Source organism: Lepisma saccharinum, chromosome 18 (assembly GCF_977018435.1).
Source record: "Lepisma saccharinum chromosome 18, izLepSacc3.1, whole genome shotgun sequence".
NCBI classification, from domain to species: domain Eukaryota; kingdom Metazoa; phylum Arthropoda; class Insecta; order Zygentoma; family Lepismatidae; genus Lepisma; species Lepisma saccharinum.
In genome coordinates this window covers 25,488,890-25,516,715 of record NC_139246.1, presented here as the reverse complement: position 1 = coordinate 25,516,715, position 27,826 = coordinate 25,488,890, and the positions used below count along the sequence as shown (strand labels likewise).

The window sequence follows — 27,826 nt, the reverse complement described above, 5'->3', positions numbered from 1 at the left end:
AAGTTGTGTAACAATGTGTGTTAAATACTCAAATTTAGAGTTTTATAAACACTATTTATATGCATATATACATAATTTAATTTACTACATTTAACCAATCAAGGTTAAGTTGTGTAACAATGTGTGTTAAATACTCAAATTGAGAGTTTTATAAACACTATTTATATGCATATATACATAATTTAATTTACTACATTTAACCAATCAAGGTTAAGTTGTGTAACAATGTGTGTTAAATACTCAAATTGAGAGTTTTATAAACACTATTTATATGCATATATACATAATTTAATTTACTACATTTAACCAATCAAGGTGCTAGCTTTTACGTTTTTTCGAAAATCGAACAATTTATAAATATGGGCAGTTTAACATGGTATATCATTCAAATAGACATTAATTATAACGTATTCACCCAAATTATTTTGCGGGGATTATGATGAACGATTTTAAGGGCGGTCTTGAGTGATTTTGAATGTTCAGGGAGGAGAGGCAGATCAGGTATAGTTCAGTAAAGCTAAGAAAGAGGTTACTTTCGGTAGACACGCTGTCGTGATTAAATACTTTGTGGGGATTACGATATGGTTTGAGGGCGCGAATGATATAATTTGGGGGGGGGCGCATGACATGATTTTGGTGGGGGGAGAATGTGCCATTGGCCTAGGCGGGGATGGGCACCCCTGGTTGGAAGTACTAACGCCCACTGTAGAAATTAGAATTTAACTTTTCGATATGAATATTAGATGGCGTGTGTTAGAGACCCCCGATTTCCTTCTTTTTGTTCGGCCCTGGATTACTTCTCTTCTTTAATCCTTTCTAATCTCTCTCCTTCCACACCTCTCTCTGGGTGTCTAGCGAGAAGATTATAGTAATGTTGGAATTACATAAAATTTATATTTCTGTCCCTAGGTTCGTTGCACATGTACAGAGAGTGAATAAACAGCTGGTAGAAAACAGTACTATATAGCTCTAGGTGTTAATTCAGCAAATCATAACACTATCTTGGAGGATTACATGGAGTTGTTTCTATTTACATTAATTAGAAGTTGCTTGCTTGCACAGGTGCATTACTCCGAGTCAATCAACAAAACTCTAAATCAACAAAATGCGCACCTATGCCTTACACCATAGGCACTTCCTTTACCGCAGAGTTAGCAAACCTATCTCTACGGGCCTACCCTCGACTTAACGATATTCCGATCATTTCAATGCGTTTCCTTCACTTTTTTTCCTAACTTCTTTCTTAACTTCGGGGCATTATTATTCAATTCGGAAATATCTGAGTATGTAAAGCTCTTCTAAAGGGGACTTGCGGACAGAAAACAGGGTTTGGCTTACACCAAATGCTACATTTTTCAATATCATCAGAGAAAATGGGAAATAACTGTTTTTCTGTTAAGCCCAAAAGGCCCTTTTTATATAGTCGGGGTTGGAGTCCGTGGACGTTCACCCCGTAGCACTGGAAATTTCCACGGCAACGGTCTTTTTGAAAGATATCAGCCCAATCGGGTAGCTAAGAACAGAGGGATCTAATACCCTGCAAAAGCATAACCAAACACGTACATGTACATACACATATAAAAATACACATGTAAAAACATATTAATTAACTCCTTACCTTGTAGCTGGCCAGCAATTAATCAATACAATACCACAAAAGCAGTAATGATCAATCCGATCATTACACGTTAGAAGTAAGAATTTTAACAGAGTCTTTTGAATTCCGGATTCTTCTAGACACATCACTGCAGTATACAAATCAGTTACTTTGTTAAGCAGCCGTGCGGATAGCGTGAGTTTGTTCTACATATTGAACTTTATCGGTACTTTGTTGGACTTAGGCAAATTAAAAGCGACATTTTTTTATAACAGAACTGTACCTTGTTTCTATATAAATAGCTGTCTCCGCGAGAAGATCAAACGAACTTTTCATAGCCGTTGTTCTTAGCTTAATAAAAATGGACAAGTTTTTACTAAGCATTGTAGGAGTGAAAATAAACAGGACACACCACAAACTAGCGGTGGAGGTGTTAAGAAACGTGAATATCGTAATTATGACGACAGTTATTTGAATTTACATCGACAGATGTCAACGATGAAGAGAGACCGTAGTGTGTTCTCTGTATGAAAGTCTGCAGAAGAAGAATATCTTATTGAGCTGTTTTTCAATAATAGGCTGAAGACCAAGTTTGGCTCCCCGATGGCGCAGTGGTAGCATCGTTGCCCTGTAATCAAGGGATCCCAGGTTCGATACCAGGTGGAGTGGTTCGGATCCCACTTTAAACTGAAGGTCCAGTCTCGATTAGCTTTAATGTGCATAAAGTGGACTTAAAACACCAACCAACCAAGTTTGGCAACTTGGAGCTGACTCAATTTAGGATATCAGTAAGCGATTAATATTCGCTGTAAAGCTCTGCAAATCTGAATTCCATTTGCGACGCCATTACGAAGTTGTATTTTCGGCGCTTGCTATGATAAAGAGCAAGTATCGTGCAAAAATCAACGTGGAACAGGAAATGATGGTGGCTGTGTCTTCTATGATACATACAAGCTTTGAGAAGATATGGAGCGAACATCACGTCCCACTAATTACAATTGTACGTACATCCAATCAATGAAATGATTGTTCCAAACATGTGCTTGTTTAGTGCTTTTACATAAAAAATGTTTCTGAATTTGAAATGTGTTTATTTTTTAACTTGAGGCAAGAAACCTAACCACACTAAGTGAGCGTTGCAAGTGTTAGATAGGACTACATTCTGACTTGGAAGCTGTAAAAAAATCTTAGAACAGTAAGGGGGCCGTGAAACGAAAAAGTTGTTGAGCTTGGACTGGAAAGGTATGAAACAGATGCAATAGATGGCACCACATGCAACGTACCGTGGGCGACATACAGAGCATTTGTCGAATTAATTCATTCAAGGAAAGGTTACTCCTTGTTGCAACATTTCCTTATTTTTTTTTAAATAATATAAATATATAAAGACTTACACTGTCTACCAGAAACATCATAATGAAACACACGTAAGTCTTCATATTTATTTCATTACAGATAATAATCATTCACTATGTTTAATTCGATTCCAAATCGCGCAAAATTTCTTGATCGGTCGTGAGTGGGGGTGATGTGATCAGCATCACGCCCCTGTCCGCCATTACCCCCCAGGGTTTCCCCCAGTTACCCATGTTATTCGACGCTGGGTGGGCGCCGGGGCCGCTTCCAAAAGTTCCCGGATTTGAACCGGCCGGGGATCGAACCCGGGACCTATAGCATGGTAGTCAGACGCATTACCGACTTTTTTATTTTTTTTTTATTTACAATATAACTATTACATTCTACTACTTTTTAACAAGGTTTAACCACACTTCATTTGTGGTTACATTCACAAATGTTACATTATTGTTGAGTCATACAGTGTGTGTTGAATATAATTTGCATATAACTTTTTTTGTTTACTAGGTAAAATTTTCCCATATTCACTTCGGTAATAGTCCCTCATATTGTTTCCTGTTTGTCCATTGAAAAAAATATATATCATGTACGTACCTATAATCCACTGTATCGCTCGATGCTTTGTAGCAGGAAAAAAATTAAATTCCGGAAAAATTATTAATTTCGGAGTAATACACTGAACTGATGATCGACTTATATGTGCTATCATTTTTTGGAGTACCGGCCAGTCTTGTTTTGCCTTTCCACAGTACGACATCCTGTGTGCTATTGTATCTTCTAATAAACACTGCTCACAATTAGGGTCTGAACTAAACCCCAACCGATGTCGTTTTGCTTTATTATCAATTAGTTCGTGAACAACTTGGTACCATTGACTGCATTGTCTATTGGATAAATGTTTTGCCGAAATATTGGTAAAAATTCTGTTCCAATTATATTGTGGGTGTTTCTTCACTATGTGCGGCGTATCCATATTTTGAGTAAGGTATTGGGTATACAAATCTTTCACTGTTAGCTGATTATAGTCTATTTTCTTTATAAGTCCATATAAATATTCCATTATAGCTTCTTGATATACTTTTTGGGAAGTGGGAATTTTGATCTCATTCACTGGTGCTTCTAATGGAATATCTCTTATATATGTATATCCTGGAATGTCTTCGACATTTTCTTTAGATTGAATCATTGAAAAATACCGATGATTAAACAAAGCTTTTGTTTTTTTACCAACATCCACCAAACTCATTCCTCCTTGCTGTTTTTGTAAGCTAAGTGTCTGCTGATTCACTCGGAAAACTTGTCCTGCCCAAAGGAACCGGTTTAAACTTTTCTTTATTCGTGCTAAGTTACGATTATCACATGGCCAAATTTGGGCTCCATACCACAGTTTTGATAAGATATATACATTTGCTATTTTGACTCGCGTACATAAAGTGAAGGGTCGTTGTATAAATTTGTGTATGGTATAATTAATATTCTGATATATATTATCATAACTAAGTTTTATGCTTTTTGTAGTGTCATTTGTAAAAAACACTCCTAGGATTTTAACTTGATCCACTTTTTTAAATGTCACGTCAGGTGGCTGTTCATGTTGTTTTCCTAATGTTAAGTAACACGTTTTAGTCATATTCACTAAGGCACCAGATTCTATTTCATATTGTCGTATACATTCCATTAAGTTCTTAATCGCTGCCTGATTTTGGCATATGACTGTGACATCGTCGATATAAGCTCCAATCGTAAATTCCGTTCCTGTATTGTTATCATTTACGGTCGTGCGACAGTGTTGAAGGAAAGGTGCCAAGGCCATTACAAAAAGGGGTAAGCTTAATGGGCTTCCTTGCGGAAGTCCTCTTTTGACTATGCATTTATTAGTTAAAAACCCATTAATTTTTGCCTTTAAGCTTATATTTGTCACTAATGTTTTAATATTTTCATACATTTGTCCATGAATACCCATCTTTTGTATTGTTTTTAACAAAAAACTATGTCCCACTCTATCAAATGCCTGTGAATAATCAATCGCTACAAGGTATTTATTTGGTTGGGAGTCTTGAGATTTTATTATTTCATCTCGTAATAGTGTCAATAAATGGTATATTTTTTTTTCTCCAACTACTCCATATTGATATGGTGTAGCCAGTTTTGTCAAAATCAACTTTAATCGATTTGCTACACATCTAGTCAGTATTTTATAGTCTGTGTTAAATAATGTTATTGGTCTATAATCTTTCATTTCCTTGGGTTGACTATTTTTTGGTATTAAAATTATTATTCCTGTTGTCTCATAATTTACTAAGTTATGTTTGTTTAATACTGTATTAACCCATTTTGTTAAAGTATTACCCATTGTTGGCCATAAAACTTTATATGCATTAGTCGCTATTCCATCTTCCCCAGGTGCTGTTCCCCGTACCCCCTGTACTATTGCTTTATACACTTCTTCATTTGTGTATGGTTGGTTTAATCCAACCATTTCTTCTGATTGCAGGATTGGTATGTATTTGTCTAAATATTGACTAGCCTTCTCATTATTTTGATATGCGTTGGAATATTTATTTTCCAAATATTTATACACTATTTGTTGTATTTGGTTCCCCTCATTATGGCCTACTCCACTATTATCCTGCAGTTCTGTTATCAGACTCTGTTTTTGTCGCTGATATATATTTGTTACGTGAACTAAATTTATTTCCTCTTCAAAATCTATGTTTGGGAGCGCACTGTGTATACGTATTCCTTCTACTTTTGTTGCCTGTAGGCGCAGTAGTTGTGCTTTAACTTTTTTAATTTTTGTTTGCGTGTCACTGTCGTTTTTCTTTTTCTTATATAGGTCGTGTAATACTGCATAATGGAAATTGAATTTATTATACCATTCGTGTTGTTTTTCCCAGGAGTATTGTTTACAATATCTTTGGAAATTTGGTTTAAAAATTTCTGTCCACCATCTATTAATATCTTGTTCATATAATGATCTCTTAGTCCATTTTTCCCACTGTTTGTCAAAGCCAAATCTAAAATCTTCTTCAATTAAATGTGATGTATTCATTTTCCAAGTTCCCCTCCCTATTCTAGTTAACCTTACCGGTGATTTCATTGTTGTAATTACAGCATGGTGATCACTAAAAACCACCGGTTCCATATGAACTGAGGTAATATTTGATTTTAGTTCACTTGAAACATATCCCCTATCTATTCTCGAGGCACTAGTTGCAGTGACGTATGTGTATCCGAGTTCATTGCCTCTTTTTTCTTGCCACACATCCTTTAACTGCAAATTGTGCACCAATTTTTGCAAAGCATTTGAAAAATTATAACCCGGTGTTTGGTCCACATTACATAATACGCAATTAAAATCCCCTGCTAAATACATTGAACCTGCACTACCTGCAATGTATTGTGGTACTGTATATGTATAAAATATACTTCTTTCGTTCCGGTATCTTGATCCCGACGGGGCATAAACGTTAATTAATGTCAAGGTTCCCAATTTCCCCATGATTAATCTTCCACTGGATTCTTTTTGTACTTGGATAAATGATAGTCCTTTACGAACTAAAATTGCAGTTCCTGTACCACTTGAATTATAATTATTATATTCTATGTAATTTTGATTACATTCTAGCGAATTTCGGCCTACTTCTTGCAACATCGCAACATCTATACTTTTTTGATGCAAGAAACTACGTAGTGATTTTAACTTTGTTTCATTTTGTATATTATTTATATTTATATTTGCAACTCGTATTACTGATGTTTCCATATTCCTATATAATACTATTAATAGTATTAAAATAATCCACACTTTTGTATAATACATATTTTCCATATAAATAAATTACTCTAATTACTATGTTCTTGGGCTGCTTTTTCGCTTTCCTTACTTCGATTACCAGTCCCCATCTTCACTACTGGAGAATTTAATCCAATAATTGGAGCACTATTTGAAAAGTTATTTCCTAATCGTCTGGTAGAACGCCGTTTTGCTATAGAGTTTTTTGTTTTTGTTTTTCGTTTAAGCTTAGTTTCACTTACCTTCATTTGATTACTATTCTCACTCCCACAAGTGGAAATGAGATCACTGTCTTCTTCTGATTCTTGTTTGTCACTCAGTGATTTAGTGGCGGATGCAGTTTCCTCTGGTAATAAGGTAGTGGGGGGGAGGGATGTGTCCATGAATTCTTCCTTTTTCTTCTCACTCTTCATCAATTCTCTGGATTCTTTTTCTTCCTTCGAGTGTTTTTTATCATGAGGTTCTGACGTTTTGTTATTTGCTCCCTCCTCTTGTGTTCTTCCTATTTGTTTTCCCATCTCGTTATTACTGGTTGGCTTCATTTGTGAGGTAACCTCATTTTTCTTCTGATTTGATGCACTAGCTAAACCCTCTGAGCTTACTATGTCGGTCTCATTGGGCAAAGCTGCCTTACTGTAGGTGGCCTTGACTTTCGGTGGGACCCGTAGGGTAGTCATTTGCCGCTGGTTACAACTGTATCTTAATGTTCATCCGAACCACAGAACTCACACGTTGGAGTTTGTCCGGTATATATCACGTGTGCCTTATATTTGCCAATATTTACAAATGATGGTATTGGCTTCTTTAATGACATTTTTACCATACGTACGCCACTGGGCACAGGGTAACGAAACTTTTCACTCCACATTTCTTCTGTCACTTCATCCACTGTTCCATATTCACTGAATTTCCCGTGCACTTGTCTTAATTCAACTTCCATAGGTAAATTAAATACACGTACGTATTTCACTATTCGACTTGCGTCGCTAATTTTTACTTTCACTACGTTCCCATTATCATACTTAAATTCTAATTCACCTGGGTACTGTTCTAGCAATTTTAACATAGTACGTTGTCGCACTAATTTCAAATAAACACCTCGCGCAGTTGTCGGTATTTGTATTGCTAAAATTTCATCAATACTAAGTTTAAACTGACTGTAAATGAACTCATGCACGTCCATTGCACTGGGTTTTCCTGCTCCGTATGCGAAATTTATCAAAATGGTATTTTCACGTTCCATTTCTATCCTTTTTGTTCTTATTAACTATTGTCAAATACTATTACCGATCAGAGTCCTATTTTCCACTTGGCTCAACACTCGCACTCGGTATTACGCGTCACGCGTTATCTAAGCCCGCACGACTGCTTAGCTTCGACCTGCCTCTCCCGTGGCCAAGCACGGACTGACTGAGCCACCGCGGCCTTTTCCAAAACAAAATCAAGCAGAAAGTAACTATAAAAATAACTTACAGTTAATTCTCAAGTAACTGTAAGAGAGTTATTTTTTAAAAAGAGTAATTTTTGAAGGAAACAAACTGCAACTGTAAATCAGCTATTCTTAAAAAGTAACTTTCCAAACACTTCAAATTATTATTGTTAATATTATTATTAATATTTTTGATGACGTTTGTCATGGTGGATTTCATTTTCCCTGAGGTGAAGGAAAATAAACTGAACGAGAAAAGGAAATGTTGCACCTCGAAAGGGTTTTTGTACTGTCTGATAGTGGCAACACTGCCCTAGGATAGAAATCGCTTGCAAAACTCGGGGAAAACGCACAAGGAAGTGGGACTAAGAAGGTCGACTGATTGGTCGATTTCTGTCCAAGCGAAGCAAGCGACACGGGATGCTTCCTGAAGAAAGCTGTTGTACATTTTACAAGCCATTATTGTGGACACCCGAGAGAGTAATAATCAGTTTTATGCAGTCTATATGGGCACCAGTGATGAATTCAGGGAGTGGCCCGGGTGGGAGGTGTCCCAACCAGGAAATAGGTAATTCCCCCCGAATTTTCCTATAACATAGCAGAGAATTCGGACAATGGGTTCTATTGGGTTCCGCAAAGGGACCGGGGCTTTTTTTTTTCTCACCGAATTTAAATTCAGTCCAAGTTTCGTATTGTTTGATTTCACCACCGAGCTTGGGCCGTATTTAAACTGATCCGGAAGAAAGGTTCCGGGACAGAATTGAGACACTTTAAAGATAAAGAGGTTTTTACAGTCCAAAATCCATTTACGCTTACTGATTTCCTCTCCCGGACAGGAATTGAATTCATTTATAACCCCTGTACGTTTATCAACTTTGCCTTTTCTGGCTTTTTCGTAATAATAAACACTGTTTAAATTAAGTCAAATTAATTAACTACGACGGCAGGGGTCCCGGATTAGAATTCAGCATGGACATGGGTGCTTTGAGTATCCATTCATCAATTTCATCACTCATCTCTATCTTCGCAATTAGCCAAAAGTGGCAGAAAAGCGAAGTAAATAAATCAATCAATCAATTAATCAAAATAATAAACGAATTTAAATTATCGTCCGTTTAGATATCTGCTAACATAATAATATTCCATTCCATTGAGCCGGCTCCCGTAGCGGAGTTGTTGGCGCATCGCGCTACAGCCTCCCCGATGGCGCAGTGGTAGCGTAGTCGCCTTGTAATCAAGGCGATACCCGGTGGATGCACGTAGTGGTTCTGATCCCACTTTAAACTGTAGGTCCAGTCCTTACTGTGAATAAAGTGGACTTAAAACACCAACTCAAGCATCGCGCTACAACGGCTAGGGTGCCGGGTTCGAATCCCGGCCTAGGCATGGATATTTCTGACTGTCCATTCATCAATTTCATCATATCACTCATCCCCATCTTCTCAAATTAGCCAAAAGTGGCACAAGAAGCGAAGTAAAATAAAGCAAATCAATCAATCAACACTCGTGAGCTCCGTCTGTGTCCATGTCGTGCTTCAACCGATCTAAAACGTCTGGAAGGAGCAGACTTCTCTCTTTTGTAGTTGAAACTATGTTCCACAGATTTACTACACCATTCGTACATTTGCTTATGACGCGGCACCTTCTTCCTGAATCGAGCTCAGCATGTATTACGTTGCACTTGCACTGTGGAATTACGCTTCGAGATATCTAGCTGGTCTCACTTATCTCACACTTCCCAAACACCTTTTTGGTCATGCCCCACCCTAAGGGTCCTAAGGGCCAGTAACCTCTCATTTATTGCGCAGGGTAAACAGTGCATGACTTAAATGTCACCATTATTTTGGTGGGAATATTTTTTAAGTTTATTTTTCTTCCTTATTGAAATCTTTTGGACATTTGATGTACTAACTTCTCTTTTCCAGTGTGTTATGATTTTATGATCTGCAGTGTTCAAAGTGGAAATTCCTCTTTGTAAGATCTGTCGGCCAGTCAAACGACAAGGGGGAGGGGGGGGCTACCGAAATATATGAAGGGCGTCCGCGCTAGAGGTACACAAAAATAACTGCTTATAATGCGAAAACTGTTCTTTGTCTCGTAGTGAAGCTCAGTCGATTGACCCTCGATCCAAGATCTCAGTAGTCCACTTGGACGATCAATTGTGCTGTTGAGTGACTCATGCGCAGAAACTGCCTGGCCACCGAGATCTCCAGATTTGACACCATTAGACTTTTTGCATGGGGCTTCATTAAAGATGTTGTGAACAATGGAAAGTTCATGATTTTGGTGATTTGAGACAGCGTATCGTTGCGCTAATAACGCCTCAGATGCTGGTCAACACTTGGCACGAGCTTTACTATTCGTGTGGATAAGTGTCGAGCTATAAATTGGGCTAACATTGAGGTGTACCAACGTACATAAAAACCTTCTGAGTTACTTTGTACATAACCAGGACAAAAAAGTTAATAAACTTTACAGATGTTAAAACATATGTGTATATTTTTGTATACATCTAGCCTGGACACCCTGTATCTCTCTCTAGCTCCTTTCCTCCCTCGCTCTCTCCCTCTCTATCTATCTCTCTCTCTCTCTCTCTCTCTCCTTGCGTTGAGTAGCCAAAATCACACGCAAAGATACACCCATGTAGCACACGTGGTTGACCCAACGTTCGGAGATTGCCGGCTTGATTGAGAAATGGTTGGTAGTTTTGCCAACAAATATATTACGTACGACCCATGATTAATTATATCGATGTATATGGTTGTTGATAGTGATCGTATTGTACATTGGCCCAACAATCGTTTGCATTGGCGCAGTCAAAGTTACTGTTGCCCATCGTTAGGAAATAGTTGGTAATTTGTTCCATTATCGATGACCCATTGTTTTGGAGTGGTTGAGAGATGGATGGCATGGTGGACATCGCCAACATTTTCCCACGGTTGGCACAAAAAACGACAACAATCTGCCAACGTTGGGCCAACCGTTTTGTGCTACATGGGCAACTCGTCAATTCTAGTGCATGTGTTTTCAAGCATACGTTTCTGAAGAGTCCATTCTTCACACCATTTCTGTGATTTTCTGTTTCACCAAGTAAAAAACACATTTTCTCAATGCAAATCACGTGGTGCTCAAAACAAGATATTTACGATGTTTTCGAATTCTTCCCGGACACTGGTCGTGGAACTAAAATGTAGGACATGCCCGGGAAAAGAGGTGTGGTAGTCCTTATGACGTCACTCCTCAGCCAATACTAGTGCATTAAAGCTAATACAGGTTTCATGAGAGTAAACGGAATACTCTCGACTTCCATTGCAGTTACTTAATCATGGCAGATAATAAGTTTTATTTCCAACAGTCTGTTTACATTTTCAACATCCTCTGAATAAACTCCACGCTCTGCGTTGTTATTCTAGTTTCGCACAGTTTTCCTGCTTCCCACTTCATTATTTACAGCAAATACTCCTTTCCTAGCCCTGTGATAATTACCACACCTTAACTTAGCGTTAATGGAAAGCTAACAGCGTGACGTCAGACTCAATCTCCTTTCTGGTCCAAAATAAATACCTCGGGAACCAAGGAGGTTGCATAAAGGTGGGTTCCATGAGGTACTTTTCTTTTGTGACGTACGTACAAGAGCGCCTTTTTGTTTTCTCATGTTGAGAATGTACAGAGTGGTTACAAAATCACAAAGTGGGCGTACTCCCTTTTATTTCGACACTACGATGGTTATGGTTGAATGCTTGATATGGACCCATATCTGATGGTTTGAGAGTCCAGAACAACGGAATGGAGACCATTTTCTTAGCACAGCCGAATTATGAGCTATTTTCTGGCTGATATTTTGCGGAGATTAGTACGGGATCACGTGCGTCAAGGCATCTTCCAGAGCTGCTCGTAAATCTTGCATTCTGCGATACCGGCCATTTCTGACTCCGTCATTGGTGAACCAGGTGTGAGGTCGGGACTTCTTGGATGCCAGATTAAGGGAGCTGGGTAATCTTCAGAACCTCTTCCAATCCACCGCTCTGGAAAGGTCTTATTCATGTAATGACACACTTGCAACGCCAACTTTGTGACCACTCTGTGACCACTCTGTATTGCGGGAGACGATGGAAGGAAAGAAGAAAGCGTATGTGTTCACCACTAAAGGTACCATTAAATATGGACAAGAGTTTCAATCTAGACGTCCCGAAATGGTAGCTCGTCTCTGCCACTTTCCTAGACACAAAAAAGAACACGTCTTTTATGTACAGGGTCTCCGCAAAAATGTATCTATTCTCTCTCTCCCTCCTCCCTTAGTTTAACACTGTATGGAGAGATATATATACTGAGAAAGTTTTACTCGAAATACCCACCGTGTGGATGCGCATGGTGTTATTTTCAAAATGGCGCCAACAAGATAAGAGAAGGCGTTTTGAATGGTAGAATATGCGAAAATAGACTAGATATCTGTCGCATAACGACTGGGGGGATGTATATTGCATCTTTGTAAGGTATGCTTAAAACACGTGGAGATATTATCTTGAAATACGAACAACTCTCGTACCAACATCATGGGGTCGCGAATGTCTTTTTTCTAAAAAGAGTACAATCTTTTGTGGACACGATATACTTGGAATATTACACAAGTATAACAGGACCTAGAGGTCAACATGGGTTCCGAACCACTATGTGTCCTGTCAATCCCAGGACCACTTCATTACAAGACAAGAGAGATACGCCATAGGAAAGGCAAAGAATATCATGGGCAAAAACGTTTCTTAACGTTTGGTAATTGAGACCTCATTCCCAAGCTGTGCACCCTCCGAGAAGTTTTAACCTTTATATGTATGCAACCACGTAGTACATATTACTGTCTGTGTCTGACATTTACTTTATCTGTCCGAAACCTACTAAAAGCGGTAGCATGCTTGGATGCAGTATCATGCAAGCAGATACATCATTAGGGTGACTTCACCAGGCATACTGATTTCTCTGAAATTATGCAAATATAACTAAATATATAAATGATGTTTCTATTTACATCAAATATACAGGGTGATTCTAAAGGTATAGTACAAACGAAAACCACAGATACCTCCCATGAAATAGAGACGAAAGTTCCCCTTCCACTTTGCCGAGAGATGCCTCCGTGAGGAGCTAGACAACGCCGAAAACGTGTGAAAATGAACTTCACACCGCTGTACAGCCAGTACCAGTGAAGATAGAAAGGCGGAACAAACGAAGTCAAAAGGAACACCAAAGTCGCCCATCCGAAAAACACTAGGCGGCAGCTGCGCAACGCATGCGCATGGGGTTCCACAAAGGAAATAGGAGTGTCCCGCAAGACAAGTGAAGGGAAAGGGTAGCGATCGACAACGGTAGGGACAAAAGAAGCAATGAAGCATGAAGTAACAATTGCACAGCGGGAAACAAACACATGCAGCGCGTGGGGAGTCCCCAAACACAGTGGGGAGACACCGCAGCAAGAACAAAGCACGGTGCAACAAAAGAGAAAGAGGACCGGACGGGGAATGGTACCTGTCAAGGAGACAACAAATGCGGGACGAGGGATTCCCCGTAGCAGCACCGAGGGGATGTCACACAGAGGTCGTGCGCCAGCAGGACAAACACAGCAACTACGGGCACAGGAGGTTTATTGCCACGCAAAGGTGCACTTACAGATAGGAATAGTACGTAGTACGTAGTCGGCAATTGAAGATGCCCTCACGGGTGAATGTTGCCTCGTCCGTGAAAAGCACATGGCGCAAAAAACGGGGATCGTCGGTACAAAACTGCAACAGTCGTTGACAGAATTCCACACGTCGTGGGTAATCCCCAGCCTGCAACGCGTGGACTCGCTGTGGATGATAGGGATACAGCAGATCATCATGAAGGACACGCCACACTGTCGACTGTGATACTCCCACTGCACGTGCAATGCTACGGGTGCTAGTGGACGGTGTGTCGTCCACGCGAGCAAGTACGTCCTCCTCGATCGCCGCGGTGCGCACATGTCTTGGGTGACCGACATGATGGCCTGCACGTAACACACCCGATTCACCAAGGGTACGGTGCACGTTCGAAAACAACCTGCTGTCGGGTTGTCGCCTCTCCGGATACCGTCCGCGATAAAGACGTGCAACTGCTCGGCCATTGCCATCTGCAAGGCCGTAGACAAAATGCATGTCCCTCAGTTCTACAAATGTGTAGCGTTCCATGGTACGGTGAGGATAGTGCCAATTATGGAATACTGTACTGCAGTGCACAGGTGGCACACACACACACACTGGTCACAACGGCTTCGAAACAACGTACTCAATTGTCGTACGTCAAGCACACCACCATCGCACCGGCTCTTTCACTGACACGCTCCCTGACGCTGCACTTCCAATCAGCCCACACGTCCGCACGGCGCTGTGGCACAATCAGCTGACGTTCCTGAGCCACCCGTGCCTGTGCTCTTCACTACCTGACCACTGCCGTCAGGTGGGGCCATGTACTCTGGGGCCTTGTCATCGTGGAACACATGTAGCGTCCTTCATTCTTGCCCCATTTACCCACAACACATACTTCGTCCGTCTTGCTCGAGCCGACGGGGAGCACTACGTACGATCGTGTGGTGTTTGTGTACACCAATGTGGGGTAACCCAGCAGTTGAACAGACGTGCATACCCCCACGTAGCTTCATTACACGATTGACCCACGCAGTTTATCTGTCCAGCCTTGCTCGGCCCGGTCTCACACCCACGCGGCAGTGTGCGGCTGCGGTGGTGTGAGGCCACGCTTGGTTTTGGAGCGGAAGGCTGCGGCCGAGGAGGGACTCGAGTTGTTCGGCTGGGGTTGCGCTCGGAAGCAAGCAGCCGCGTCAGGTCTGGGAACGGTGGACCTGGTGATCGGGATGGAAACATTCCGACCTCGTCCATTAGTGTCGTCCACCGTACTGAGTGGTGGGGTCCGTACGACACTCCAGCAGCCTTTCGCCCGCTCCCACCCAGCGATGTGCGTCCGGCTTCATTTCTAAGAGGCTGATTGGGCCCCATCACGACGTTTGTTACAACGTCAGTACGGGGTACGTGGTCCTATCTGTACGTGCACCTTCCATTAGCAATAACCTCCTGTGCCCGTAGTTGCTGTGTTTGTCCTGCTGGCGCACGACCTCTGTGTGACATCCCCTCGGTGCTGCTACGGGGAATCCCTCGTCCCGCATTTGTTGTCTCCTTGGCAGGTACCATTCCCCGTCCGGTCCTCTTCCTCTTTTGTTGCACCGTGCTTTGTTCTTGCTGCGGTGTCTCCCCACTGTGTTTTGGGGACTCCCCTTGCGCTGCACCGCCAGCGCCGCCATTTCTGCCCCGAACCATGTACGCGTCTGTTGCCTGTCGAGTGTCACGGACCACTTTGCTTGCATTCTCGGTATGTTTTTACATCCTACGTCGTCCTCCCGTGGTTCTGCAACCCCGCACTACTTTTCTCGACTGCACTGCTTCAGTCATGGTGTTTGTTTCCCGCTGTGCAATTGTTACTTCATGCTTCATTGCTTCTTTTGTCCCTACCGTTGTCGATCGCTACCCTTTCCCTTCACTTGTCTTGCGGGACACTCCTATTTCCTTTGTGGAACCCCATGCGCATGCGTTGCGCAGCTGCCGCCTAGTGTTTTTCGGATGGGCGACTTTGGTGTTCCTTTTGACTTCGTTTGTTCCGCCTTTCTATCTTCACTGGTACTTTCTGTACAGAGCTGTGAAGTTCATTTTCACACGTTTTCGGCGTTATCTAGCTCCTCACGGAGGAATCTCTCGGCAAAGTGGAAGGGGAACTTTCGTCTCTATTTCATGGGAGGTATCTGTAGTTTTCGTTTGTTCTATACCTTTAGAATCACCCTGTATAATTCGTATATTTTTACACAGGAATTCTCATTCCAGACCGTCGCCATTGTGTTTATTGGTTATTACCCGTAGAGTAAAGAAGATGTCATAACATTAAAGGTAGAAAAAAGTTAAGCTTCCCATTGCAACATGTAATTGTGGGAGTATGTGTCATGAAACCGCAGGATATTAAGGAAGAATTTCAGATGCAGAGACATATGAACATCATGTGGTGCTAAGACTGGGCTGTAGTGCGGATGAACGAATTGTTCTCTCTCATATTATCTTCAACTGCAGATATCAAATCATCATGGTCCGCGAATTATTATTAACATTTCCGCGTCCTTGAAGAGTCGTACCCATTTCCCTATCTTTGAATGACATGTTCTGCATACACCTCACAAAGGTGACAATAAATATCGTCTGATTCTATATTCCTCGCATTCAAGAAACGGATTACAAACGTGGCGGTTTGTCGATTTTTCTTAAACATTTTGAACACACAGCACGATGCGTAAATACTATTGAAAGGTGTCCAAATCGCGTCCATGCCTTGCGAAAGAATCAACAAACTTGGCGCGCATGCGCACCACCATGAACGCAGCGCTGCAGCGGCAAAATCTGCAAACGGAACTTACTTTCTGGGCAACCCTCGTATTTCATCAACTCGACGTTCATATTCATTGAGGTGATTAATCTAAATAGGTAGAAAATAGACATAAAAAACACACCACAAGACTTGACTTGGTGGTAAATTAATAAAGAGGATATGAGCTTGGGTGTAGCTGCATGGTTTAGAAACCTAAGTGAAACGAGGTGGAATTCCGCATGTATGAATTGAGATTGTTTGAGAGACAGTGAGGCATAAGAAACCCATCACTCCCAACCGCTTCTCGTCTCCTCTGCACACTTGACATGTTCATATTTTCACAGGAATTTAACTGTGCTTTCAGAACACCCACTCCCCGCTATTAGATGGTAGGTATTTAGCACTGTCACTTGCAAATGGCAATTTCCTCGCGCAGAAAGCTTTCGGTTAAAGGACGAGAAGCTGGTGTTCACAGCGCTTGCCCACAGCTCAAACATCATCCAAAGATTGAGTGAATCTGAGCGAGATGTTGCATGAAATACATGAAATTCTGGTGATGGTATAATGTAGCTTGTTGGAATAGGAAACGTTGTGGCGTAGTACGACTTTCGAAAAGGGTATAATGACTATAAGAGGGTGTGTGAGGAAGGAGAGCCGCAAGGGCTAAATAAAAAGTGAAAGACAAAAGAGGAAAACTCACCAGACGCAGAAAAACGTCAAATTTTCGTGCGGCGTGCTACATCTGCAGGTGTAGAAAAAGACTTGTGAAGTGAGCTGCATGCATAGAGCGATAACGTGGCCTGCAGCGTTGCCAGGTCCAGAAGTGTGATACTGTCTACTTTTATCTTTCTGGACCTGGCAACACTGCAGGCCACGCTATCGTACTGTGCATGTAGCTCACTTCACAAGGCTTTTTTCTACTCCTGAAGATGTAACACACCGTCACGAAAATTTGAAGTTTTCCTGCGCCTGGTGAGTGTTTCCTCTCTCCTCTTTCACTTATATATATATATATATATATATATATATATATATATATATATATATATACATACAGGGTGTCTCAGAAATAGGTGGCATAACTTCAGGAGCGTGTTCCTTACATGTAAACAATGAAAAAAGTTTAAATGAACATAGGTCCAGAAATGTTTGGTTTCCTAGTTATAGCCTGTCATAACATGTGCTCACTGGAATTTGTCTATCTTCCTCAGGTGGTTTCCTGTAACACAACCAGCTATTTGATGAGTGGTACATGCTGAGTGGGCCTTGATGAGAATATGTACACCAATTAGGAACGAGCAGATATGCACTTCATGTATGGTTTGGCAGATGGCAATGCTGTAGAGACCCGTCGTTTGTACCACGAAAAGTACCCACACCGAAGATGCCCAAGAAAGTTAGGAGTTGTAGCACATTGCTGCAAAAAACATTGGCAGAACACGACACGCGCAGGGTAATCTGCTGGTGATAATGTCTGTACACGTTGCAGATGGTAAGAGTACAACTGTTGTTCTCGCAATACTCTCCAGATAGTGGAATGGGGAATATCCAGTTGCATTGCTAACCTTCGTGTGCTGATTTCAGGAGTTGCAGTTACAATATCCAGAATCTCCTCTTCTTGCACAGGAGTCGTAGATCGGGATTGTCCTCTTTCAACAACACGAGGTGCAAAATTGCCAAATTCACACAGACGGCGGTGGATACTCAGAAATGTGTTTTTTTTTTCTATCTGGGCATCTTCGGTGTGGGTACCTTTCGTGGTACAAACGACGGGCCTCTACAGCATTGCCATCTGCCAAACCATACATGAAGTGCATATCTGCTCGTTCTTGATTGGTGAACATGGTCTCAACAAGGCCCACTCAGCATGTACCACTCATCAAATACCTGGTTGTGTTACAGGAAACCGCTTGTGGAAGATAGACAAATTCCAGTGAGCATATATTATGACAGCCTATAACTCGGAAATCAAACATTTCCGGACATATGTTCATATAAACTTTTTTAATTGTTTACATGTAAAGAACACACTCCTGAAGTTATGCCACCTATTTCTGGGACACCCTGTATAGTAATCAGCATGAACCTTTTAGTGTGAATTTTTGTGTGAACAAGGTTAGAGGGTGGAAACGTTACGTTTATAGCGGATTCAAATTTCCTGTTTCACTCTTCCTCTTCCTCTCTCTCTCTCTCTCTCTCTCTCTCTCTCTCTCTCTCTCTCTCTCTCTCTCTCTCTCTCTCTCTCTCTCTCTCTCTCTCTCTCTCTCTCTCTCTCTCCCTTCTTCATCTTCTTCTTCTTCTTCTTCTTCTTGATCAAGTACTCTCCTTCCTCTTTGTCTCTCCAGAATGGTTTTCCAGTCTTTTTGTTTCTCTGCAAACTGCTTATTCATGTCTTCTCTCCTTTCCTTTTTTTTACTTTCATTCTTCCCCGTGTTTTTCTTTCTCCATCTCACCCTCTCTCTGTCTCACCCTTTCACTGACATCCAATCTCATCTTTACCCTTTTCTTTCCTTTTGTGTGCCAGTGTACAGTTCAAGCTGCACAATGCAAAATTCATGCTTCGCTTCCCAGTTATTACAAGCATCCCACGTTTCCATGGATACAAAATAAAAAAAAATTCTCGCATAGGCGGAACCAGTGAAGCGTTATAACCTTAAAATTCCTATGTGAAGATAAAATACAAAAGGTTCACAGGGTACTCACCACAGAGCGAAGTGATGGATCCACTCTCCTCGTGAACAAACTTCCTCGTCACCGCCTCCTCCATAATCTGCTTCACCTAGTGGAGGAGAAGGAAAAACAAATGACAATCAGCTCTCAGAAACTGCATTATAAAACGCTGTTTACAGAATCCCGCCCAGGAAATCAAATTAAATTGCAATTTGGGGTAACAAGAAACAAGCGATGGGGGGAGTAATATTGCGAGACTGCCCAACAGTGAAATAAGCAGTTGTTTCCGGCTGTGGGTAGAAAGATGAACCTTGGTGGTAGATATGCCCCCGACCCTTTCTACTTCAAGGTCCTCAAAATTAGAATCAAATTCTTCCAGTTCAGGACGTCAAAAAGAAATCAGTTCCACTGGCTCTGGTTCGAAAGGCTATTGGTTCCTCCCAATCTAAACGAGACCACCTCCTAAAGTTAATCTCTGCGTAAAAAAGTGCGTCTGGTTCAAGTTGTCAACATTCTAAAACGAACTACTTCCCGTTCACATTCCTTCTTCTTCTAATATTTGTTCATTCTTCCGTTTAAAGAGCTTTAAGATTTAAAGAGCCTCAGTGCAAGTTCAAATTACTGTCAGTCTAAACGAAACGCTCAATTTCTCACATCTTAAATTCATCTTGTTACTTTCTCTCATTATAAGTTAATTGGTTCCATAGGTCCTCGGTTCTATTTTGCCTCACTCGAAATGAATCTGGTTTTAATTTCTCCCTTTCGAAGTAAAATTGGTTCATTTTCATACCTGGTTAAAATTATTTCATTCTAAATGCAACTGGTTCAAATTTTCTCCCATCCTAAAGTATATATCCACTTATAAATAAAACTGGGTTCAATTACGCCTCATTCTAAATGAAATTGGTTTCAATTTCTCTCATTTGAATTGAAATGTATTCAGTTTCATATTAATGTGAATGAAACTGGTTCAATTTATAACCTTCTAAATGAAACTGGTTCCATTTTCTCTTACTCATAGTTAAAGGTACTCTCAATCTAAATGAAACTGGTTTCAATTTCTCTCATTTGAATTGAAATTGATTCAGTTTCACATTAATCTGAATAAAACTGATTTAATTTATAACCTTCTAAATAAAACTGGTTTCAATTTCCCTTATTCTAAATTATATTCATTCCACTTCCTCTCATTCTATAATAAATGTTTCCCAATTCATCTAATTGTACATGAAACTGTCTCCATTCCCTCTCACACTAAATGAAACTAGAACGAGGCGTATCCTGAAAGAAAGGTTACAGCCCGTATAGGCCGAAAGGTGATGTTTTAGTGCGTACGTTGGCAACACTGGCTTTGACCTTCATCCTTCAGTTTTCGTCTCGCTGCCGTTCGTCATTGTTACCTGGAGTCTAGTTCGACTAACACGTACTGACAATGGCTCCGCCGGTTCAGAATCCCGCCAAATGTGAAGTGCGCTCCGTCATACGTTTCCTCCATGCAAAAGGCGAGTGCCCGGCGGATATCCACAAAGCAATTGTTCCCGTGTATGGAAACATTATGAGTCGCCAACATCTAAAGAACTGGTGCCGTGAATTCGCTGCAGGACCAACGTTCATGACAAACACAAGGGCGGTAGGCCGTCTGTGATCACCGATGAACTTCTGCATCACATTAAAGAAATAATTCGTGCAAATCGGCGTCTCACAGTAAGACAATAGCACGAAATCATTCCGGAAGTGTCTAAGACAGCGCTTCATGAAGCTTTGACTCAAACATTAGGGTACAGGAAATTGTGTGCGCGCTGGGTGCCCAAAATGCTAACGGACGAACACAAAACGAAACGGATGGGCTTCGCACTCGACTTCCTCACACGCTACGCACAAGCAGGAGATGAGTTCCTCGACCACATTGTGGCGGGTGATGAAATGGACAACAATTACTGCATTGGCGCCATACGCAAAGAAATTCAAAATTGCAATTTCAGCAAAGAAAATCATGGCTTCTGTGTTCTGGAACAGAACAAGGTATTCTTCTGATTGACTTCATGCCTCCCGGCACTACAATTAATGCTGCTGCATATTGCCAAACCTTGCAACGCCTTTGACGGGCCATTCAGAACAAGCGCAGGGGAATGTTGACAAGAGGTGTCCGCCTGCTTCATGACACCGCTCGGGCTCACACAGCGAATGTCACCAAGGCGCTTCTCAAAGGATTGAAGTGGGAAGTTTTGGACCATCCACCATACATCCCGGATCTTGGATCCCAGCAACTGCCACTTGTTTCTTCACCTTAAGAAACATCTTGCAGGTCAACACCTCCAGGACGATGAAGAGATCAAGAACGAAGTTGAAATGTGGTTCCAGCAGCAGGCGGCAGAATTCTATGACTGTGGAATACAGAAGCTAGTACCTAGACTTAACAAGAGTTTGGACAATGCCGGAATTTATGTTGAAAAATAACTCATGTAACACTAAATAATTTGTAAAAGACATTTTTTTGAATGAATACGCGTACCAGCCGTTGTAACCTTTCTTTCCGGACACGCCTCGTATAATTTCCTAAAATAGGTACATATACTTTCTTTCTAAATAAATCTGGTTTCATTTCCTCGTAATCTAAATGAAACTGTTTCAATTTCCTCTCATTCTAAATGAAATTGATTCCATATTCCCTCATTCTAGAACAAATGTTTCTAATTCATCTAATTCTTCATGAAACTGTCTCCATTCTCTCTCTATCTAAATGAAACTGGTTCAATTTCTTCTCATTCTAAAATAGTTACATATGCTCTCTTTCTAAATAAAACTAGTTTCAATTCCTCTTATTCTAAATGAAACTGATTCCATTTCCTCTAATTCTAAATGAAATTGATTCCATATCCGCTCAATCTAAAACAAGTTTTTCCAACTTATCTAATTCTAAATGAAACTGTCTCCATTCACTCTCACTCTAAATGAAACTGGTTCCATTTCCTCTTATTCTCAAATATGCTAGTTATTATCGTCTCGTTCTAAATAAAACTGGTTTCAATTCCTCTCATTCTAAATGAAACTGATTCCATTTCCTCTCATTCTAAATGAAATTGATTCCATATCACCTCATTATAAAGCAAATGTTTCCAATTTATCTAACTCTAAATGAAACTTCTGCATGTGTCCATCCTGAATGAAACTGGTTTCATTTTCTCGCATTCTAAATAAAACTGTCTACATTTCCGCTCATTCTAAGTGAAAAATCAATTCCATTTATTCTCATTCTAAAAGAAAGTTCCTAATTCATCTAATTCTATATGAAACTGACTCCATTTTCTCACTCTAAAAAATTGGTTTCATTTCTTCTTATTCGAAAAAAATGGCTTCCAATTCATTGCATTTCAAAAGGCAGTGTCTAGTTCCTTTGAAGTTTCCAAATCTAACGGGAACAGTTTGAAGACGTACCACGAAACGAGTCTTTCACAACTACATCACTAAAACCTGACCATTTATTCCCGGAAACCCTGTACGCGTATCAATTGCTAAGGGAATCTTCCGTTTCATCTTTTGCCATGAAAAAGAAGATGTCTTGGATCCAGAAAATGCACTGGAGAGAGAATATGCTGCTTGCTGGTAGAGAATCGTGTCATATGCTCGAGGGGCAAATCCTACAGAAAGAAAACTCGCTAGGGAATTCTCTAGAACGCTAGAATGAAAGGGACTTCCTAGAAAATGGAAAAAAAATCGCTTCCGGCGGATGAATACACGCGGAGGAGCAAGTGATGTGAACTGGATTCCTTTTGACGTTCCTCGTCACGACTTTTATCTCGAGGGAAGCGTAATATTCTTTGATTCGCAGGGAACCAAACGTCGACTTGGAAAATAGAATCGCAACTTCCAGGATATGTGATGTCATAGCAATGTTAAAAATATGCACATTGGTGACTATCGATTACTAGCCACACTAACTGACCAATCCAGAAATTTCCTTAAAGTTTATATTGTTCTAGGGAGTCTTCAGACCCAAGAGAGCGAACCCTCAGTAATCATGCAACATTCCTAACGGAAGTTAGAAGTAAACCTGTAAATAATAACCCGTTGCGCAACAGCCCGTGAGGCTCAGGGCCTACCTACCGACTGCCGAGGTGGAAGATCATTCAACCAGTGACGTGTGAACGACGAACCCTTAGTTGTTGTAGAAGGTTGCCATGGCCAGGTTGCGCTACTCATTCATAGCTCCAAAGTTTCACTCACGATGGTGGGTGGCCACCGGTCCCAAACACAGGCTGCAATCTCAGGAAAAGTTGTTACGCTTCCCTCAGGAGACTCGAACCTACGCGCGTCCCGTAGCTGGAGCCCAAAGCATGGCGGCTGTGGCCCAAATACTAACGTGCGACGTAAATCCGCTGCTTATTTACGTAAGTACGTTACGCCACATTGCCGAGACATACACAGTCCGTCCAGTGGGAAAGGTGACTAATGAGAAATGAAAGACAAGACATTGTGGATTGGTAGTTTACAATAACGTTTATACCTCGTGAGTCAATACATGCACTGAAGCGGTTGTAGGACTTTGTGAAGCAGTCTTGGTACTCCTGTTTCGGAATTGCCTACAAAATCGCTGTCGAAGCCTTTTGGATGTCTGGAATGGTGTCGAAACGCCTTCCTTTCAACGCCAATTTCAGTTTTGGAAATAGCCAGAAGTCGCATGGACCTGAATCTGGAGAATATAGGGGATGATTGAGCTCCACTATCCCTATTTTGGCCAAAAACTGGCGTATCAATCTGCTCTTGTGCACGGGTGCAGTGTCGTGCAACAGAGACCATGAGCCCTGTTCCCGATATTCAGGCCGAACTCTACGAATCGTGGCCAATAGACGATGCAAAATACCCACGTAATACTCAGCGTTCACAGTGCGAGTGAATTCCTTGTGAATGATTCCTTAGGAATCGAAGAAAACCGTGAGCAGGATTTTGATTCGGTTCTTCTGCATGCGCACTTTCTTCGGTTTTGGAGAGCCTGGACCCTGAACCATCACGAAATCTTGCATACCACTTAAACACGTCACGTTCTTACGGCTCAATGACTCAATACCGTAAACAGTTTGAATAATTTGAAACGTCTCTGTTGCACTTTTACCCAATTTGAAACAGAATTTAATGTTGGCACATTGCTCCGTTTCCGACCGACGTTCAGCAGGTACTGTCAGTCACAAGATCCGTATGCGTCGACCGTCGACGCTAGTGCTTTGCAACTTTGCCGGAAGAAAGTCGAAATGTGTCGCTACGTAGTACATATACTTCTCTATAGATGGCATTGGTTGTTCCGTGGCAAAAAAAAAAAAAAAAAAAAAAAAAAACAGTCACCTTTCCTACTGGACGGACTGTGTACACTGCGACGTATATTCTCATCCGTACACCCTTCTCTCGGAGTTCTTCCAAGTTCTTCGTAGCATAAGCTCAGGTAGTCCCGTACTACCTGCTTTCTATAAAGAGGGTCCCCAGGGACCGACCTTTCAGGGTGGTATCTCACGGATTATCGTTGTTCACAATAGCTGGGTCTTGGCCGAGGGAAGGGCATGGTAATGGACATTTCCACTCTTACCTAAAATATGATTTTAACTGTATTACTGCATGCCATTCATTTTATATTAACGTTGTGCAAAATAGTTTGTGTTAATTCGAAATAGTTTGCCAGAAATTGTCCTTAAAAGATGTGCCAAATTGATGCTCTACGTCACGAAAACCGAATGGGTTCTTATTGGATATTCCAGTTATGACGTTCTCGTTCGGCAGCGAACTCGGTCGTCTGCTTAGCGCTCTAGAAATCCATGCACGAAGGCGTTCGACGCCCCTCGTGTTTGTAACGTTGGATATTGAAGAGGATTTTCTGCGATTTTCAAAATTGAAGTTTCGATTATGACATGCGAGAGATGTACGAAAGCCAATTCCGGCAATCTAACATGTGCAGATGCATTCAAGGTAGCTCCATATTTTGCACAACTGATATTGGATGGAGGAGCGAAAGCAGCGAGTTAAGTTTTGGAAGGGAAATTTGACATAGTGTTTACTTTCATCGACAGCTTATTCAAGATCATTTAATATTATTCTGTTGAAAGCTTATTTTCAGTAGCAATCATTCCTAATTTTCAGTTATTATTAGTAGTGCTGGTATTACTGCAGTGCAATAAGTTTACCTGAAGAAAAATGTTAGTCTTTTTGCACGACGGTATAAACCAGCGGGTTTTTTTCTTTTTCTTGCGTAGATGAAAATAAATGTATGTAATGCAAATGAGCGTCGGGAAGGGCGGGGGTTCGAACCGATCCGTTGACCAGCTCCTAGAAGTTGGCATCGTTCATTTCAAGTTACAAAAAACAGAAAGTGTATTATTTTTATTGTAAATAATAATAACAGAAATACATTTCAGTTAGATATTATTCCAACCATGGGCGTTGCCAGAATTTTTTGCTGGAGCTGGAGGAAATGATAACACTTGAATAGTAGAAATAATAACAATTATAGAAATTGATAATAATAAAATTATTTTACAATGATAAATATTATATACTAATAAAAATAAACAGATGAGTGAATATCTAGTACAAAGTTATTTCATACATTTTTTGTTCACATTTCACTCAGTGTTCTAAAATTCACAGTTATTGTATTTGTTATTAACTTTTGCATACATCACTCGCGAAAAGGCTGTAAAAGGCAGGGGAAAATTTTACTCATAAGGTTTATGTTGTGACCTTTCGCATAAAACTATATTTTTTTGGAATATTGAAAACTGTGGAACCATTTATTTCTTGGATTAAATGGTAGAACATGGAAATACAACTTGGTTCCTATAGTTTCCTTTATTTATTTTTTTGATCCAACACACGTTCTACTGTCGCTATACTCTGTTCAAATACTAACTAAATGATCTTTATTTCTCCTATTAACAATAACAATATCAAGCTTTCTTCTTTTTTTACTTGAAATGAACGATGCCAATTTCCAAAGGGGGGCGTCCGATTCCTCTCCTTTCGACGCCCATGATTCCAACAGAATAATCAAAGTAACAAAATGCGCGAGATCGAAAAGTTGAATGTAAAATGCAGGATCCATATTATTATTATTTAATCCAAGGAATAGGTGGTTCAAGTTTTCAAAATTCCGAACATTAGATATCTTATGTGAGAGGTCGCACTATATGACTAAAATTTACTCCTAACTTAATTTTATTCTTGAACAAGGCGTGTGAATGTAAATAACAAAATATAGTACTTTGCACTTCAGTACACTAAATGTATTTGAAATGTAAAAAAATAAATAAATAAATAGTTGCGCTGCATATTCGCTCATCTGATGGACCGAATAGAACAGCCTGCCCAAGGAAGGATGTAATAAAATTATTATAGAAATAAAAACTTTTATTTTATGAGTTTATAATAGTTATTGTTGTGCAATAACAACCATAACCATTATTATTATTTTTAATGTTTTAACTTTTATCAGAGCCTGAACCCCCTCCGTACAAAAATTTTGGGCTACGCCCATGGTAATGCACTAGAATGTAATCAAATAGAACAGTATTTTTAGTAACTTGCACTTTTACATAGCTTTCACAGACCAATTTCATTGTTCTTGTAGCTTATCATTCGTGGCCTCGCCATGTAAATCGCACAGAAACAAGTCATCTGTTTCTTTTTTCATTCATGAGAAATATCATATTGGAGCATGGTACTCGTATTTGTGCATAAGCGAAATCTTTATTTTCTACTGTGATATCCACAACACTCACCAGCTATAAAATTCGGGCTGCTCTGCTCTTGTAACTCACAAGATGGAAACTTCTTTCGGCACAAGGCAACAAAAAATCTTATTTGTAATGTTAACTCAGCAGAAAAAACTGTGGTAAAGCACTGACTTAGTGCTTGCTTAGTGGTAAGGACCATTTCCTGTTCTAGTAGTTACGTATCTTTTCCAATCCATTATCTCATAGCAAACACAGACACGCCGTAACACCAAATGCAGCCAACGCGAAGTGCAGACGACAGGACGAGCCGAACGACGACGTCACAACATGGCGCACGTGCGCGCAACTCTCGGCTCGAAAATTAGAAACTCGATTTTTTTACCTAAAAATGAACGCACATGAACGTGGGAAGTTTCAGGGGTTATTTGTCGATTGTGTAGATTTTAAAAATGATCTTTAAAAAAAGTAGTGGAAATGTCCTTTATCTCCGCTGGTTCCTTCCAGTCCCAACCTGCCCTTTCATCCCCTCCCCTTTACGCACGCGTATACGCAGAAAAGTGACATGGACGGACACACAAACATGCTCGTCACACCCGGTTTATTTTTAAAGCTTTGTTGAGTTTGTGTGTGTTTTGATTTAAATTCACTTTATGCACAGATAGGCTAATCGGGACTGCACGAACAGTTTAAGTGGGATGCCAAGTCATAAAGAAGAAGCCCTAAGACAATTTGTTTAAAATAGAAGACCGAAGAAATAGATAATTTTGCCAAAGAAAATTGATGAAGAAGGCCTAAGACGATTTGTTTCAAATACAAGATTGAAGAAATAGATA

The 27,826-nt window shown here is 40.6% G+C and overlaps 1 protein-coding gene across 2 annotated transcripts in view; it reads right to left on the bottom strand.

The window, feature by feature from the left end:
- Positions 1–27,826, bottom strand: part of LOC146002485 (small G protein signaling modulator 1-like) — a 408,832-nt gene that overhangs the window by 205,689 nt on the left and 175,317 nt on the right. For both annotated transcript variants that reach the window (XM_083140359.1, XM_083140360.1), the window contains exon 3: positions 19,312–19,387. In XM_083140359.1, coding sequence (XP_082996485.1) covers positions 19,312–19,387 — 76 coding nt within the window. The remainder of the gene's footprint in view (positions 1–19,311; positions 19,388–27,826) is intronic.